The sequence below is a fragment of the Anabas testudineus genome, chromosome 17, assembly GCF_900324465.2.
Source record: "Anabas testudineus chromosome 17, fAnaTes1.2, whole genome shotgun sequence".
Lineage (NCBI taxonomy): Eukaryota > Metazoa > Chordata > Actinopteri > Anabantiformes > Anabantidae > Anabas > Anabas testudineus.
The window spans coordinates 20,430,180-20,445,001 of NC_046626.1; the positions used below are offsets into that span (position 1 = coordinate 20,430,180).

Sequence of the window (14,822 nt, forward strand, 5' to 3'; positions counted from 1 at the left end):
CAGTCACAGGATGTTCATCATCGTGGGAAGTGAAAACGTGTGATTCTTGATTCGTCAGTGAGCTGTAAACACGTTGCTGCATTTCTTTCCCCTCTTAATTTTTCACTCGCTGTAATTTTGCTGTCACACAGTGAAAACGATCAAATCTAGTAACGGTTATGTTCAGAGAAGCGTGGACCGGCCAGTGAGTGGGTTTCAGAACCTCGGACAGCTCCACACATCCAGGGTGTAAAACTGCTCTGGTTGCTCCAGACGGTTTCTCTCCTCCCACCACAGCAACATTTGACAGCACTGGGAAAGTTTTCAACAATATCATTAACACCTGCAAAACATGCAGCGTCCTCTTCTTCACCATCCAAGTTCTTTCCACAGACTCTACTGTACTTTGCTTTCAGTCCCTTTCCCACATTTCCCAGACTTTTCTGTTCACTCTTCCTCTTCTGCTTCTTCCTTTCATCTATTAACTTTCATTACATTTTGTGCTATATCTATATTTTTTCTCCCAACATTTCAGTTGGTTTTTTTAGTTCCATCTTCTGTTCTTTCTTCCATTAGTTTTTGTTCTAGCCTTTATTTGTCCTTTAAATTACTTTTCTTCTCCTCTCCTTGCTCCTAATGTGCTCTGTCATTTTCTTTTCTTTCCATTTGGATTTGGAACAATGCCTGTTGTTTTTTTTACTGCTCACACATTCAGCTCCGTCAGTTTTACAGAAATATTTATGCTGACGAAAGAACTTGTTGCTGATTCATGATCTTAACGAGAGGCTGAGCTCAAAGTCTCATTGCAACAAACCCGGGGACATGTAGGGAAAAACTCACTCACACTTGAATTGTGCAACTTTTGAGACGTTAATAATATTTACAAGCACCAAAAATTGGAATAGTGTAATTGGTGATGAGCTGCAGTGCTCCACCTTTCTCCTCCTCACTGTCCAAACCCTCCCAAAAAAATGAAGTGCCCTTCATAAACATGAGAAAAGTCCATGTCATCATCCACCCATTGATTTTAACTTGAGGAGAAACGACTTTCACCATCTCATCTAAGTTAATGTATTACTTGGTCCCATGTGAATGGGACTTTGCACCCCCACCCAAACATCCTCTCTGCTTTTGTCTTAAGAGGATTAGCCAACTGTCTATATAAAGAACATTATCTTGTCTTTTGTTGCAAGCCAACTAAGTGTTATAGATTATACTGCAGCAGGAGCCTCCATCGAGATTAGCCATGTTGGGAATTTGTTGCGGTTGTGGTTTTTGTAGCTTCACCATCAGGCCAGCTGGGATGTGCTCTGTGGAGTTGATAGGTCACAGGGTAATGGCTCGGGAAGAACTGGCTTCTGGAAATGGATGTTAAATCACTCTAATGTGGTCAGTTGAGGAGGGGGAAGCATTCAGCTGCAGAGAAGTTAGACTCATGTATCAGGATGATGTCAGCTTCTGACTAAAAATAAGACACCAGCCTCTGATAGGAGGGATGGGCTCAGACTGACTGATGATCACCGATTGTTTTAGAGTTCGTTACAGGAAGACGTAGCATCAACATCAAGTGATGTTGAATAAAATAGTACAAATGTGTGATTACAAGACTGACTTCAGCAAGCAGAAGATACTTTAAGGGATTTGTGAAACACAGCTGCACATAAACAACAATGACTGTTGTATTGATTTATTTGATTTGGGGGCAAAAACTAAACATCGCATGAGGAGTCACTGGGACTAAACAGAAAAAGGAAGCAGCCCAAACTTTAAATACTCAAACTAAAATGTAAAGTGATTTTATTCACCAACCGTTCATATCTCTTCGATATCTATGGATTAAAAATGGCCGCCGCATTAGCTCACCTCCCATGCGGCCAGCTTTCATGTGCTGTTTCCTACAGGTGCTCAGATGGTGCGTCGCGGCCACAGCGGCGGCTCGGGCAAAGTCCCTTATTGCGTAGGGGTTTTTTATTGAGCACCTTTGGCAGCTGTAAGCCCCCCCGCAGTAAGGGGATTATGCAGTGTTTGGCCGACACATGGTGATCTCAGCACCTCCTGATTGGATTGCAATAATCCCTTTACACAGCCACAAAACCCTATTACTCTGGCATTAGAGAGGGAGAGAGAGGGTAGAGGATAGAGGGTGGTGGGGGGCATCTGATGTAGGACAGCGTATGTGCTCTGTAACGTAGGAATCTGTATGTTTGTGTAATTATATGCTTGCGTGTTGTGTGTGAATGTTGTTTGTAGAACAGTATGTGGGTGTCTGTAGATTTAGTGCATGTGTGTGTGTAGTGTTTCTGTGCTGCAGCCTCTAAATGTGTATTTATGTGTGTGGGTGGGCTGTGTTTTTGTGTTTGTGACCTTTTAAAAACCTTTATGTGGGAATAGTGCTTCAGATGTGTGTCTGTGCCGTTTCATTATGTTTGATTCCCGTGTGTGTGTGTGTGTGTGTCTTTTGAAGGATGCGGACCTCCTACTGTTGATTAGCGTCTCTGTGCCAGTGGAGGGTCGGAGTTTGTGGTTTCCAGTTGCATCATTGCTGCTTTTAGCAGCTCTGAAACAAATATAATGGAAAGCTGATACCACAATAAGGAACAGACAGTGACAGGACTATTTTTTTCTTCGGTACCGTTGTCTGTGAGCAGATTCTTCCAAATCAGAGTTCAAGTCAGGACATTTACCTAAAGATGAGGCTGTGTGTATATGTTGGGGGACATACACTTGTTTAAGCAGTTAACTCCTTTTGATAACTGAACATCTTTAAATTCTTAGAGTGAAGGCGTGTTTGAAGGTTTGTTATGATTATAGTATGTCTGCAGGAAATTAATAGAAATCAATGCTTTGTCCTCAGAGCTGATGAAACAGGATTGTACCTGTATGTGGGTGTTTTTACACAAAATGCAGCTGTGAAGAGGTGAAAACCTGCTCTGCATATTAATCATACTACTACACAGGGTAGTGGGCCTTGAAGACCAGTTCAGTTCTGGGAGCCGCTGTACTAGACTACTAAACAACAAACCTGAGCAGCTGCACGTTTGTGTAATCGGGCTATGATAAAAATCACATACAATCATTTTACATTTTCCCATTATCATCCACCAGCTGGACGTCCGGCCGTGCATTTTTAACAAACTCCTCTCATTTTAGCAGAAAGCCATTAGGTCTTTCTTGGAAGTTAATTCTGATTAAGATCAGCCCCATTTGTAACTGCCACCATAAATCATTGCCGGAGCCATTTAAAGAACCACACCAGCTCATTTCGTTTCCTCGTCCATTATGAGCGATTGCATGAGCAGAGCCCACTGATTTCCAAGAGTGCTCCAAAGCAAAGCTACACTGTCCCCCATCAGATTATAGCAAATGCTAACAACACATCCAATCCTTACTAATGTTCTGCTTATCAAATTAACATTAGTTGAAAATTGATTAGTTAGATAATAGTAAAAGTAAATTAAAAATCAGGCTTTAATAACATTTCAGTTCTTTTCCTCTGCTTGTTTATGGGGGAACCAAAAGAGAGAGTAAGAGTGATCCCAAGCGTTTGATTGAAAATCACAGATGTACAATCTAAACCAGAGGGTCACGGCTTTACTCATTCTGCTTCTTCTAACAAGTGCAGATTTTTTTATTTTGTTTGTGATTTTCAGTTATACTGAAGTGTCCCGATGCGGTGAACTCCATCCATCTGGTTCTTTACACAGGTTAAATATCACATGAGAAAGTCCTGGTATCCATCCTGGCAAGTTTGCTTTGATTGATCAAATAACCTGAGCCGCCATCTGTTTCTCCACTGAGCTTCAAACAAAAAGTTTCTGAGGCAGGTTTAAAAGCTGTTTACTAAGTTAAAATCACAGGCTGCTGGGTGGATTTCTGTCATTGACAAATTAGTAATAATTAGTAGTCGTATCCATCCAAGCTTAACTAAGAGATTAACACCCTGATAATGAATATATATATATATCCCTTCTCTCAGCTTTCTCACCTCGTCTTATCTCTTCTTTCTTCTCATCTCCTTCAGTCCTACATGGAGGATCACCTGAAGAACAAGGACCGACTGGAGAAGGAGTGGGAAGCACTGTGCGCCTATCAGGCTGAACCCAATGCCTGTACTGTTGGCCTCAAGGACAGCAACGCCAAGAAGAACCGCTCCACTGCTGTGGTGGCGTGTATGTAGTCAACTCTCTGTTTATTTTCTTGGCGTTAGTGTTGATCAGTGATAATAATAAATGCTTTATTAGACCTGAACATGTGCTTTTCTATATTTCTAATTATAAAAATGGCCAAAGCTCAAAAACTATCTATTTAAATCCTCCTGGCTTTCAAAACTAGGTTCTTCCTGATTTTTGTTTCTCAACCTGTCACTGGGTTCTCTTTGGATTCTAAGGCCAGTGTAACCAACACCGTGTTTTTACGCCTCCTGATATCAGTTCAAACATCGTAGCTTTACTCTCATCACTTCTCGACAACACTGAGCCCGTGCCCCTATTATCAGAAACCAGGAGCAGATGCAGTGAGCAGAAGGGTTGTAAATTAGTTTTCTATTAAAGCTCTCCTGCACAGGCCTCATCAATGATTAAAATTTCTAAGCTTCGGTGGAAATAGCCCATCTAAAAAAGTGCTGTCCCGTTCTCTCCACCAAGCCAGGGCTTAATGAAATCCAGGTTGTCAGCAGGGAAAGCAGTTTGCCAGGAATAAATTGCACTTCCTATTTGAAGCACCACTGGCTTCTGTGGAAAAAATAAAATAAAATTCAGAACAGTTTTGCCACGACCACTGGAGGCTTGAGAGGTCTGCTAGAAAGTGTATGTACCAAAAATAAGGAGTAACTCATAACAATGTCAGTCGATGCAGGGAAGACCTTCTTGAAGTGAGTGAGCAAAATTGTGTTCCTCATAAATTTCAATCCAATTTGCAGGTCCTCTCTGTGGAAAACATTGAATTTAAGACTGACTATGTGGATTAAGGATAGGGTAAAGGGTTAAGTCTCCTTGAAATGAACTTAAGTTAATGTTCAAGTCCTAAAAATAAAGGTGGGACAGCATGAGCGTCTAAAGATGGAGCTAAATACTTAACAGATCTAAAAAGATACTCCCAATTACAATAAATGCAACATGACCTACACACCTGTGACAAAATGCACTGAATTGCTCTATTTGTGTTCTAGATGATCACTCCAGAATCACCTTGAAGGTGGAGAACAGCCAAGGCAACTCTGATTACATCAACGCCAGCCCGATTGTAAGTACCTCCTCTGCATTCTAACTCTGTACTTCACACTGCAGCTATGCCAGGATCCCACAGTCCCCACGGGGCGTCACAAGAACAAAGGCAGCCTACCATACAATCTAAATTTTGATGCAATGCTTGCTTAGCTTCAGCGGCAGCTCCACACTAGTGTGCATGTTCTGCACCATGAATATTAATGATTGTTATACAGCAAACACCCCGGGCGAGTACTCGCTCAGGGAAGGCATGGGAAAGAACATGTGCACGGCTCTAAGCTCGCTTTTCATTTGTGAAAACAAAATTGATCTGTGAGGTCTTGGGAAATGATTGTTTTTGACCTTGGGTTATGCAAATTTAACACTAGTTTGTGTTTACTGTTTCACGCTATTGTTATGTGCTCTATTTACCGAGGCCTTTCCTCAGTGTGGTACAGATTTAACCAGCAAAACAGTCTGTAGAGAGGAGATGGGGAAGAAAGAACCATGTGAATTCAATAAGTGAGTGTATCAATTTGGAAACCAGTGTTGAAATCGTAGGTTTACGTTTCCCTTGAGGCAGATACAGTGGTATTCCATTAAAAGCAACACAAACGCCATGCATTTGAAATCTGGGCGACACACCAACAAGTGGTGAGTGTGTGTCTTGGTGTGTAAGTTAGAGAGACGGAGAAAGAGAATCCAGTCTGTACAGACACCTGAACGAGCTTTCTCACAAACACACAAATAGGAAGATGCACACTCCCTCACTAAAAACACAAACTGAAATATACATTCTCACTAATATGCAGTTATTCATCAGACTGAATCATAACATGCACATTTCCAGAGCTGACATAGATTAAGGTAAAAGATAAAACTGCTAAATTCACTACTAAAAGTGGGAATTAGGCTCTACCATAGGTACATATTAAGAGGCTAACTGTGTATTCATATGTTAAGAAACAGGAATCCAGAACGAAATGCATCTCGACAGCAGACACTGATTTATCACACAGATAATGTCGCTTCAGTGCCACACAGTGTCAAATCCAAAGCCAAATGGATAACATGTTATCACAGAGCCAAGAAACTGCCATAAGTTGCATCTTTGCACATGTAGAGAACTAATTATGTACTGTAGGGTGTACAGATCATAGCAAGCCGCAGATTAACCTCTCACCGTTCTCTGTTGAGCTTTGGAACTCTGACTTCTGAATATTATAATCCTGTGAAACCAAACAGCAACTAATAGTAAATTTGTCTTGCAAAAGAATCATATCATATAATATAATGTTCACAGTGAAGTAGTGAAGACTGCGATTCTACCCTACAGGCTGGTTTGTGCATCACTTGTTCACACTCACAAACTTAACACAACAATGAGATTTTAAATTTCCAAATGCAGCTAATTCATGTAACAGTTGCCAACAGGCAGATTATCAGCGCCAGTCTGTCAGCAGTCTAACAAACACACACACACACAAATCATCACACATGCACACCCCCCCGACTGAGGTGTCAGACTGTAGTAACAGTTGGCTCCATCATGAAACTTCTTCCTGTAGCTGAGGAACCTCACTGACATAAATCCTTCTGCTTCCAGCGTCACTAAATGTCGAACCCCAACTGAAACCTGCTGAAATGTCCTCACAGCGATGGTAGGGAACAAAAATGTGTTCACCGAGCCATAGAGACGTCGAGGCAGCACGCGCACACACACACACACACACACACACACACACACACACACACACGCACACACACACACACACACACACAAACACACACACACTTCGACTCCTTCCTGCCCTTCATTGAAAGAGATAAAGAAAGACAATAATAGTGATAATTAAGCTTGTAACACTTTCCAGTTTTGTTGCTCATTAAGGAGGAGTGTGTGTGTAAGACAAAGACAGTTGTCCTATGTGACACACACACACACTGGCAGTTTCATTAATGGTGGGATTTAATTCTGGAGACACGTTGAGATGTCAGGAAGCGTTGTGTGTGTCTGCAGAGACTGAAAAGGAGACGGCAAGGGAAGGAGATTAAAAGAGATGTCAAGTGTGCTGAGTGTTCGTCGTCTTTCTGTCTTTCAATCCTCATCTTTTCATCTTTATAATGTCTCAGCATTTTCCTCGTTCTCTCCTGAATCGCTTCCCCTCTTTGTTCGCCTTCATCTCCCACCAGCCTTCTACTCTGCCAACTCTTTTGTTCTTATTTCACTCTCCACTTTCTTGTCTTCCTTGATTACTCCGTGTCACTTTCTTGCTCCTTCTCTGCTCTTCCTGGTCTTTCCCTCCGAATTCCTGGATCTAACCACCCTGACATGAACAAGGGAGAAACATAACATAATAATGCACCTTTGCATTAGCTCTTTGTTAAAATAATAATAAAATAAAATAATTAAATGTTCCTTCAGAAATATGTTCTTGGCAGAACCCAGCAATAAAAACCCTTCATACTGTTATGTGGACAGACAACCAACGCTGGTGCTTTACAGAATTATTCTATTTGTGAGCTCCAGTACTGATGTTATCTGGCTCACAGTTTATGTTCGATATTCATTTCACAAGTTCTTGCACACTAAACTAGGAAAATAATTTTCTCATAGACCCTAAAACACAAAATATAATTTTCTGCCACAGCAGTTTGATTCATCTGTATTAAGAAGCTGTTATATTGTCTGTATTGTCACTTTCTCTCTCTAATTTACTACATATTAAGTTCATTAGAAGCGCATTATTGTTTGGCATTCACAAAGGGAACAGAGGACCATTAAAGACAATTTTGCATGTGGAAAAGCCCCAGAAATTATCTGTCTTCCCTCTGTAATTGCTTCCAGCTAAATTGGTCTTGCCAATTATTACTTTACCGTACAATTTGCATGGTAATAGGCAGGAGTGTCACTCACTTCCTCGCAAATTCACCTCACGTACGTCTCCTGTCTTTTGCTCTCAACGCCTCCACCATCCTTCTGTAATTTCCATTAAGTTAAGAAGGAAGTCTGAGTTACTGAGAACTCTCGCCTCCTTCACCAAGAAGCTTCCAGGTATAACTAAAATATGTACATATACACAAACTTACACTAGAAGTCTCCGTGTCTCTCCGGCTGCTCAAAGGCTGTTCTGTAATGTGACATTCATCGGTTTAATCCTTATAAAAATAAATGGATTTATCACCTCCTGTACACTGTTCTAAAGGAAGATAATCCTTGTCTGCGCTCTTAGGATGCAAATTGATTTTTACAACTGGAAGGAGACGGAGGAGAAATTGTTTTAGGTCATTTAGAAGAATGGAGGGATTTTGCAAACAGACATGGACAAATGTTGTGAGGTGGCACAGAAATGCTTTTAGGATACTGGATAACATGCTCCTGGGGGGTCAGCAACAGGCCCCAGAGCTTTAAATCTTCACTGCACCAATGTTTGCTGAGGTACACACTCTATATGGCTTTTATTGCTTTGTTGCCCTCTCACTTCACATTGCATTTATGTTTTCCACAAACATTCGACCTACTGTACTTTTCCCAGGACTGGTTGATGAGTCCCCCATAACTCAAAGGAAGGCTTCTGTGACATGTTAAATGGTGTTGGAATAACTTAGTTTTGCCACAGCTACAGTATCTGTAGAAGTACTAGCACGAGGCTCGCTTCTCTTCTGTGCTCTTCTACCATCTGCTGTGCTCCGTCATGCTCAGTGCAGCCCTTCAGGTATCAGTCATTATCAAATTACAATAAATAGGAAGCTCCAAATTTAATAAGTAAGCAGAAATCACTGAAATGATCTGGCTGAGTCTCTCTGTGCTGACTCTAAATGGTTACATACATCTTAAATACTCTGTATTTGTCTGTATTTGTCCGTATTTGTCCAAACGGTTCACTTAGTTTTTCTTACCACTGTAAATTGTCGGGTCACATTGACTGTTATTGTACCTCAGATTGGTTTTATGTTACATTTTCTTGTAAATGAGCTGTGTAAACCCTAACACCACATTTCAAATCATCTCTTGTCCCTTTTTTTTTTTTATTGTCTATCCTCAGATGGATCACGATCCCAGGAACCCAGCCTACATTGCCACTCAAGGCCCCCTGCCCTCTACAGTGGCTGACTTCTGGCAGGTAAAAAACACAGACACATAAATGTGCACACACACGTACACATGCACACACTCACACACTCACAAAATAAAAATCAATACATTCCCCTCTCTTAAACAAGAGTTAGCCGATTTTTATTAGTGCAGTGAGCCACACGGGAGAACAGCCTGTTCTCTGGATGTTGTTATTAATCTCTGTTTTGCCATCATGCTCACTCCCCACTAGCTGCACACACACAGACACCTATGGATACACCGGTTGACAGTGCGGCACATTGTTAATGCAGGGGACGGAAGCCCTTTTTCCCACTGTCCCAACTGTTGGATTGGATTTGATCTGAGACCTGGAGATCAATAAGTTATTCTGACCAGTCGTGGCAGATACAGTACGTGCGTGTCGAGGGGAGCAGTCGGGTGTGTAAGTGTTTGCGTGCGTGTAGTGTTGGAAGAAAAGGTCCCCTTGTCAAACAAGCTTGTACCTGCTGGATTTCCAGTGGTGCTGTTTACCAAACAGGCTGAAAAGATTCACAGTTTCTTCTCCTGTCGCTGCTAATCAACCTGAGTGAAATCTAAAAGGCAGCTCGCTTTAAATGTGCTGGTGTCCTCCAGTCCAGGGTTGAAACACCTGGACCACAGAATCTAAACACAAGATATTTCTTATTTAAACCATGAAAACGTGTGCCTTTACTGACCTTCCATCAACTGTCTTAGCCTTGGACACTTGGTGTGTCCTAACGGTGTTGGTGCTGTGGGTTAACTACCCATTTACATCAGTTAGTAGGTCATTTTAAATTACTACAAACATTTTATTCATTTAACACCAGTTTAAAGGTCTCTGTGGATGCTGCCATATTGAATAACATCAGAGCTTCACAGTTGGTGTGTTATGCCACAAATATCCCACCTTCAACGTGGCATTGAACACAGCGTTTGTCTGAACACCTCAGACCAGAGCAGCTGCTCATCATGAATTGATTTCAGGTTCATTAGGTGTGGGTTCTCTGTCCTTGGGCAGAAGACTGGAGGCAAAATTTCCAGCTTCCAGAAGTTAAAACATGGACCTAGTGAGTTTTTTCTGGATAAATAAGAGTTTAATTAAAATGAGCATTTTAACAAATGTTGGGTTTTATAAAGGGGGAACGTGTCCTCGCAGCAGCAGCAGAGTTCTCACCCTGTCAGCTGAAGCAAATTAACACCATTCCTCAGAAAGAAAAAAAAACATGCACCGTCACATCTTTAGTTCCTTGAGTCCAATCAGTGAAGCAGTGGGAGGTGTGGAGAGGGGCAGTAATTCAAAACCTGCCACAGTTAATGTCCGTTAAATCTCTGTCAAGGTGTGGCAGCGCTCCTGACTGAACGGCAGGTGCAGCCATCTTGATTATCTAACACAATGATGTGGGAGCTGTGTTGCTTTATGGCTTCCATTAACAGCTGACTGTTACCTCTGATCACAGTCAAATGGATCTCTAGAGTCAGCCCACCCTACGGCTGTGACAATATGAGTGCCAGCAGGAAAAATACGACCGCGAAGCCCGGGCTCGCTGTGGAATGACCCAGCTGGGGGAGGGAACAGCCTCAGCAGCAATTACTTCTCATGCCCCGACGCTTGACTTGTAGTTTGTTCCCAAAGTTTGAAGTGTTTGGTTTCTAATTTAGATTTCATTTTCCCTCCCACCCCCAAATCACACACATCTACCCTTCCAAAATGCTAGATAGCACAAAATTAAAATAATTACGGACCAATATCCAAGCGAGTGGGTGAGTGAGGACACATGTCACTGTTCCTGTTGGCGGATTTTGGGAAGTGTTGACAGCTTTGTGTGTTCCAAATTGAGCTCTCCACAACTTCAAGAACGTGACTCCTACTCTTAGGAAATGGCAGAGACATTTTACACAGCTTGACATTTTAACAAACTTTGAAAGTTTTTAAAGAACATTAAGTAACATAAAAAAAAATAATTAATCTGTTCTTACACGTCGGGTCATTTAAAAAGCCGACAACGTCTACGGCAGGTTTCTCTGTCACAGCTTTGTTAGAAGTTCAGGGTTAAATGAAGTCCGTGAAGCAACCTTTTAATTTATTAAAGTGATGTCTCGTAACATGCGTGTCTTACTGGGTGTCTTCTGTTTGCAGATGGTGTGGGAGAACGGCTGCGTGGTCATTGTCATGCTGACGCCGCTCGTCGAGAGTGGGGTGAAGCAGTGCTACCACTACTGGCCTGATGAGGGATCCAACCTGTACCACATCTATGAGGTAAAGTGTCTCAACCTGTGGGTACTGAGCAGCTTTTCTTTCTTGAGGTTTTAATATAGACACTTCCTCTACTTGTTAAATAGTCACTTTGCATTTTCAGTAGGTAAAAGTTGACGACTAGTGTTTGATTTAAGGTGATGTCATAATTTTAGCTAATTGCACATTTGCTTGTGCCCGTAGGTCAACCTGGTGTCCGAACATATCTGGTGCGACGACTTCCTGGTTCGAAGCTTCTACCTGAAGAACATGCAAACCAACGAGACGCGGACCGTCACTCAGTTCCACTTCCTGACCTGGCTCAATCAGAACGTCCCAGAGACCAGCAGGATGCTCCTCGACTTCCGCAGGTAGGGAGCTTCTTCAAAACCTTTAAACTTAACTAAGAATACAAAACTAAACTCTGAAATCCACAAATCCTTTGTTTAAGGGAAAGATTTTTCATCCAGTCACCCTGCTTTGGTCCTTTTCACTGCTAACGTAGCTCAAAAGTTGGCATGAAGAGGAACCAATCAGCAGAAGGAGTTGCTAGTACAGCAGCAACAATGTGATCCCTCTCTGGCTTCCCATCACAGATAGTATTGAAAAGTACAAATAACACATGAAAGTTTCCATTGGAACTCCTTTTATTTGAAGTACACAAAGTGCTTAAGCCTGCTTTTAATATAGATAGCAAATTCAGAAGGTCTAAAGAAACATTTGGACGTTTTATTAAAGCGGTCTTTAGAGAAAATTCACTTTGGTAACAAGATTTATTTTCATAGCAGAACTAAAGAACATCACTTTGAACAGTGTCTTCGAGTATAATCACTACTGAGCACTTCTCAAAAGGGCTGGTTCTACCGTGTGTAACTTTATTTTGCTTTGGTTGAACAAAGCCAGCATGCATTTGTAAAGAAGTCCTATAAGGTAAAAGACATAAAAGTGGTTCAAGTTTTGTGCAACTCTCACTGAAAATGTTCTGAAGTGGAGGACAGTCATGAGTATTCGAGCGTTTTCCTCTACGTGTCTTTCTTAAGGTATTTCAGTTGGCTAAGGTGTGTTTTACGATATATGAATGATGGCTAGGCGGCTTGTTTTTATTTAAAACTAGAAGGTCCTGGATTTGTTTGTCCGGTCCTGCACCACAACGGCTTCAGGTGGCTTTTGTGGCTCTTTTACAGCATAATAACTTCAAACCCTTTATTTCTCCAGGAGTTTTGACTCTTGATCCTGAGATGCAGACTGAAAAGCATCTATATATCCTCAGACATCCTGGGGATGTTACAGTCGATAACAGTGCAATTCAGGATACATTGAGAGAACTCTGCCGGAGTGATCCTTTATCTCTGGCGCCTTTTATAGCTGCTCCCCTCCTTCCTCCATTCGACCTCTTTTAAACTGATATACTGTATTACCTATTAGGTGGGAGCCACCGCGGCCCATTTTCTCTGATTCACTGTGGATTTTCTCGAGCGATAGACCCCAACTCAGTTTTATATATAGACTCGGTGTCACCGTGTTCCTGGCGCACATCAATTAGGTGAGATATCAAGAGTGAGAGTTTGTGGTCAGAGCTATTATAAAAGGGTCCAGTGAGCGTCACCACCCACCATCAGTTAGGAAATATTGCTTTTACTCACAGGGCGTCAGGGTCAGAACACAATGAAGAAAGCACAGAGGGAGATGTTTTTCACTTTTATTACCTTGGATATGGCATTTTCACAATAACAACCTGTTTCTTTTTTTTTTGTTCCCCACTCGATGGTTTCATGATGGCAGTTTAAAAATCTCCCCTTTATGCTCGTACTAGCATGTTTTTTTATTTTTTAACCTCACTCACAACTGACTGACTGACTGAGCCGACGCATTGCTTACAAATGCTTTCTACCTTTTCCCCTTTATACCAGCTAACTAGCGGTTGCCAGTGTCATTTTTGTGATGTTGCAGCTAGTAATATGAGCCCAGTTGCATAGTCACAAAAGTGATCATTGGAGACTGTGAATCTGCAACCAAGGGGCCTCATGGACCCCACCCCCACTCCCTTCCTCCTCTTTTATTCCCTTCTTATCCTCCTCTGGTGTCGCCCCCTTCTCCTCTTCACCTCTCTTCTCGTTCTCTCTCCTCGCTGTGCCCGGTGACCTGAGATGACCTCTTGCCTTTTTGCTTGCTCATGGTTTGCTTGACTGCCTCCAATCTCCTCCCTTCCTCTCTTGGTTGCTTTTGTCTTTCTCTCTCCCACCCTCGGTCCGTCGCTTCCTGTCTCTTATCCCCTTCTGTCTTGCCCTCTTCATGATTTCTGGCTCAGGGTCTCAGAATATGTCCACACTAAGAAAGCTCACCTTCCACACTAAGCAGATGACTGTCAGTCTGTCGTTGGACTGGAAAAATCCATATTTTCCTGCTGGTAATGATAAATAGAGCTCATTACCTGTCACCTTTAACCTTCTCTCTTATTTTAAATGTCAGTATAGCTGATTTAGATGTTTGCATTAAGCTGTATTTGTTTATTTTATCAGTGTCTTACATTAAAACACTTTCACCCTTTGTTTCTGTTTCATTGTGGATCGATGTTACTCTTATTTCTCAGTACAAATGATAATCAACTCTTCAGAAAAGCATTTTTAACTCCCTCTCTTCTACCATGACCATCTTCTGTCTGTCCAGTGGAAGATGTATGTGTCAAATCAGTTAATGGTCTGGAGAAACACAGATTTATCACAACACTATATTATTCTGCCTTGTGACTGTCACTTGCAAATTGCAGCTACACTGGACATGCATCTCAAGTACAGCATGTTGTTGACACATCAAACTTAACGAGCAAGAAACTGCATGTTGCATCATTTGTGACTTTGATGCACAGTGTTGAAAGAGGACAAAGATGTGGAAATGTATGCTTATGTATGCATGTGGTTTAGTTATTTCAGCAGATAGTGATCTTTACAAAGAGGATCCAGAAATGCTAATGTGGCCCCACGTTGTTTTCACCCATGAAGAGTGTTGTGTGGCTTAGTGTGGACAGATTGTGGGTCTGTCTTAGCCTGTCTCTTACTCACAGCATCCCTCTCTCTGTCTTCATCCAGTTTAGCTCTCTCTCTCTCTTTGATTCCCAATCTCTTTCTGCCTCTTGATTCTCTGTTACGGGACGTCTCTTCTGAATCCCACACCCCTCTGTACACCCCCGACCTGCCTGTTGGTGATCCTCTGTCAGCTGTTTCCATGGTAACATCATTTTTGATTGTCTGCAGTGAGCTTTGACTTTTCAATTTTGTTTGGGGTGCAGGATGAAAATGTGTGCGTTTTT

The 14,822-nt window shown here is 41.9% G+C and overlaps 1 protein-coding gene across 2 annotated transcripts in view; it reads left to right on the top strand.

Annotated features, from left to right (window-relative positions):
- LOC113172008 (receptor-type tyrosine-protein phosphatase N2-like) overlaps positions 1–14,822 on the top strand; it is a 146,565-nt gene that overhangs the window by 116,624 nt on the left and 15,119 nt on the right. For both annotated transcript variants that reach the window (XM_026374785.2, XM_026374786.1), the window contains 5 exons: positions 4,001–4,148; positions 5,147–5,220; positions 9,230–9,307; positions 11,420–11,539; positions 11,720–11,886. In XM_026374785.2, coding sequence (XP_026230570.1) covers positions 4,001–4,148; positions 5,147–5,220; positions 9,230–9,307; positions 11,420–11,539; positions 11,720–11,886 — 587 coding nt within the window. The remainder of the gene's footprint in view (positions 1–4,000; positions 4,149–5,146; positions 5,221–9,229; positions 9,308–11,419; positions 11,540–11,719; positions 11,887–14,822) is intronic.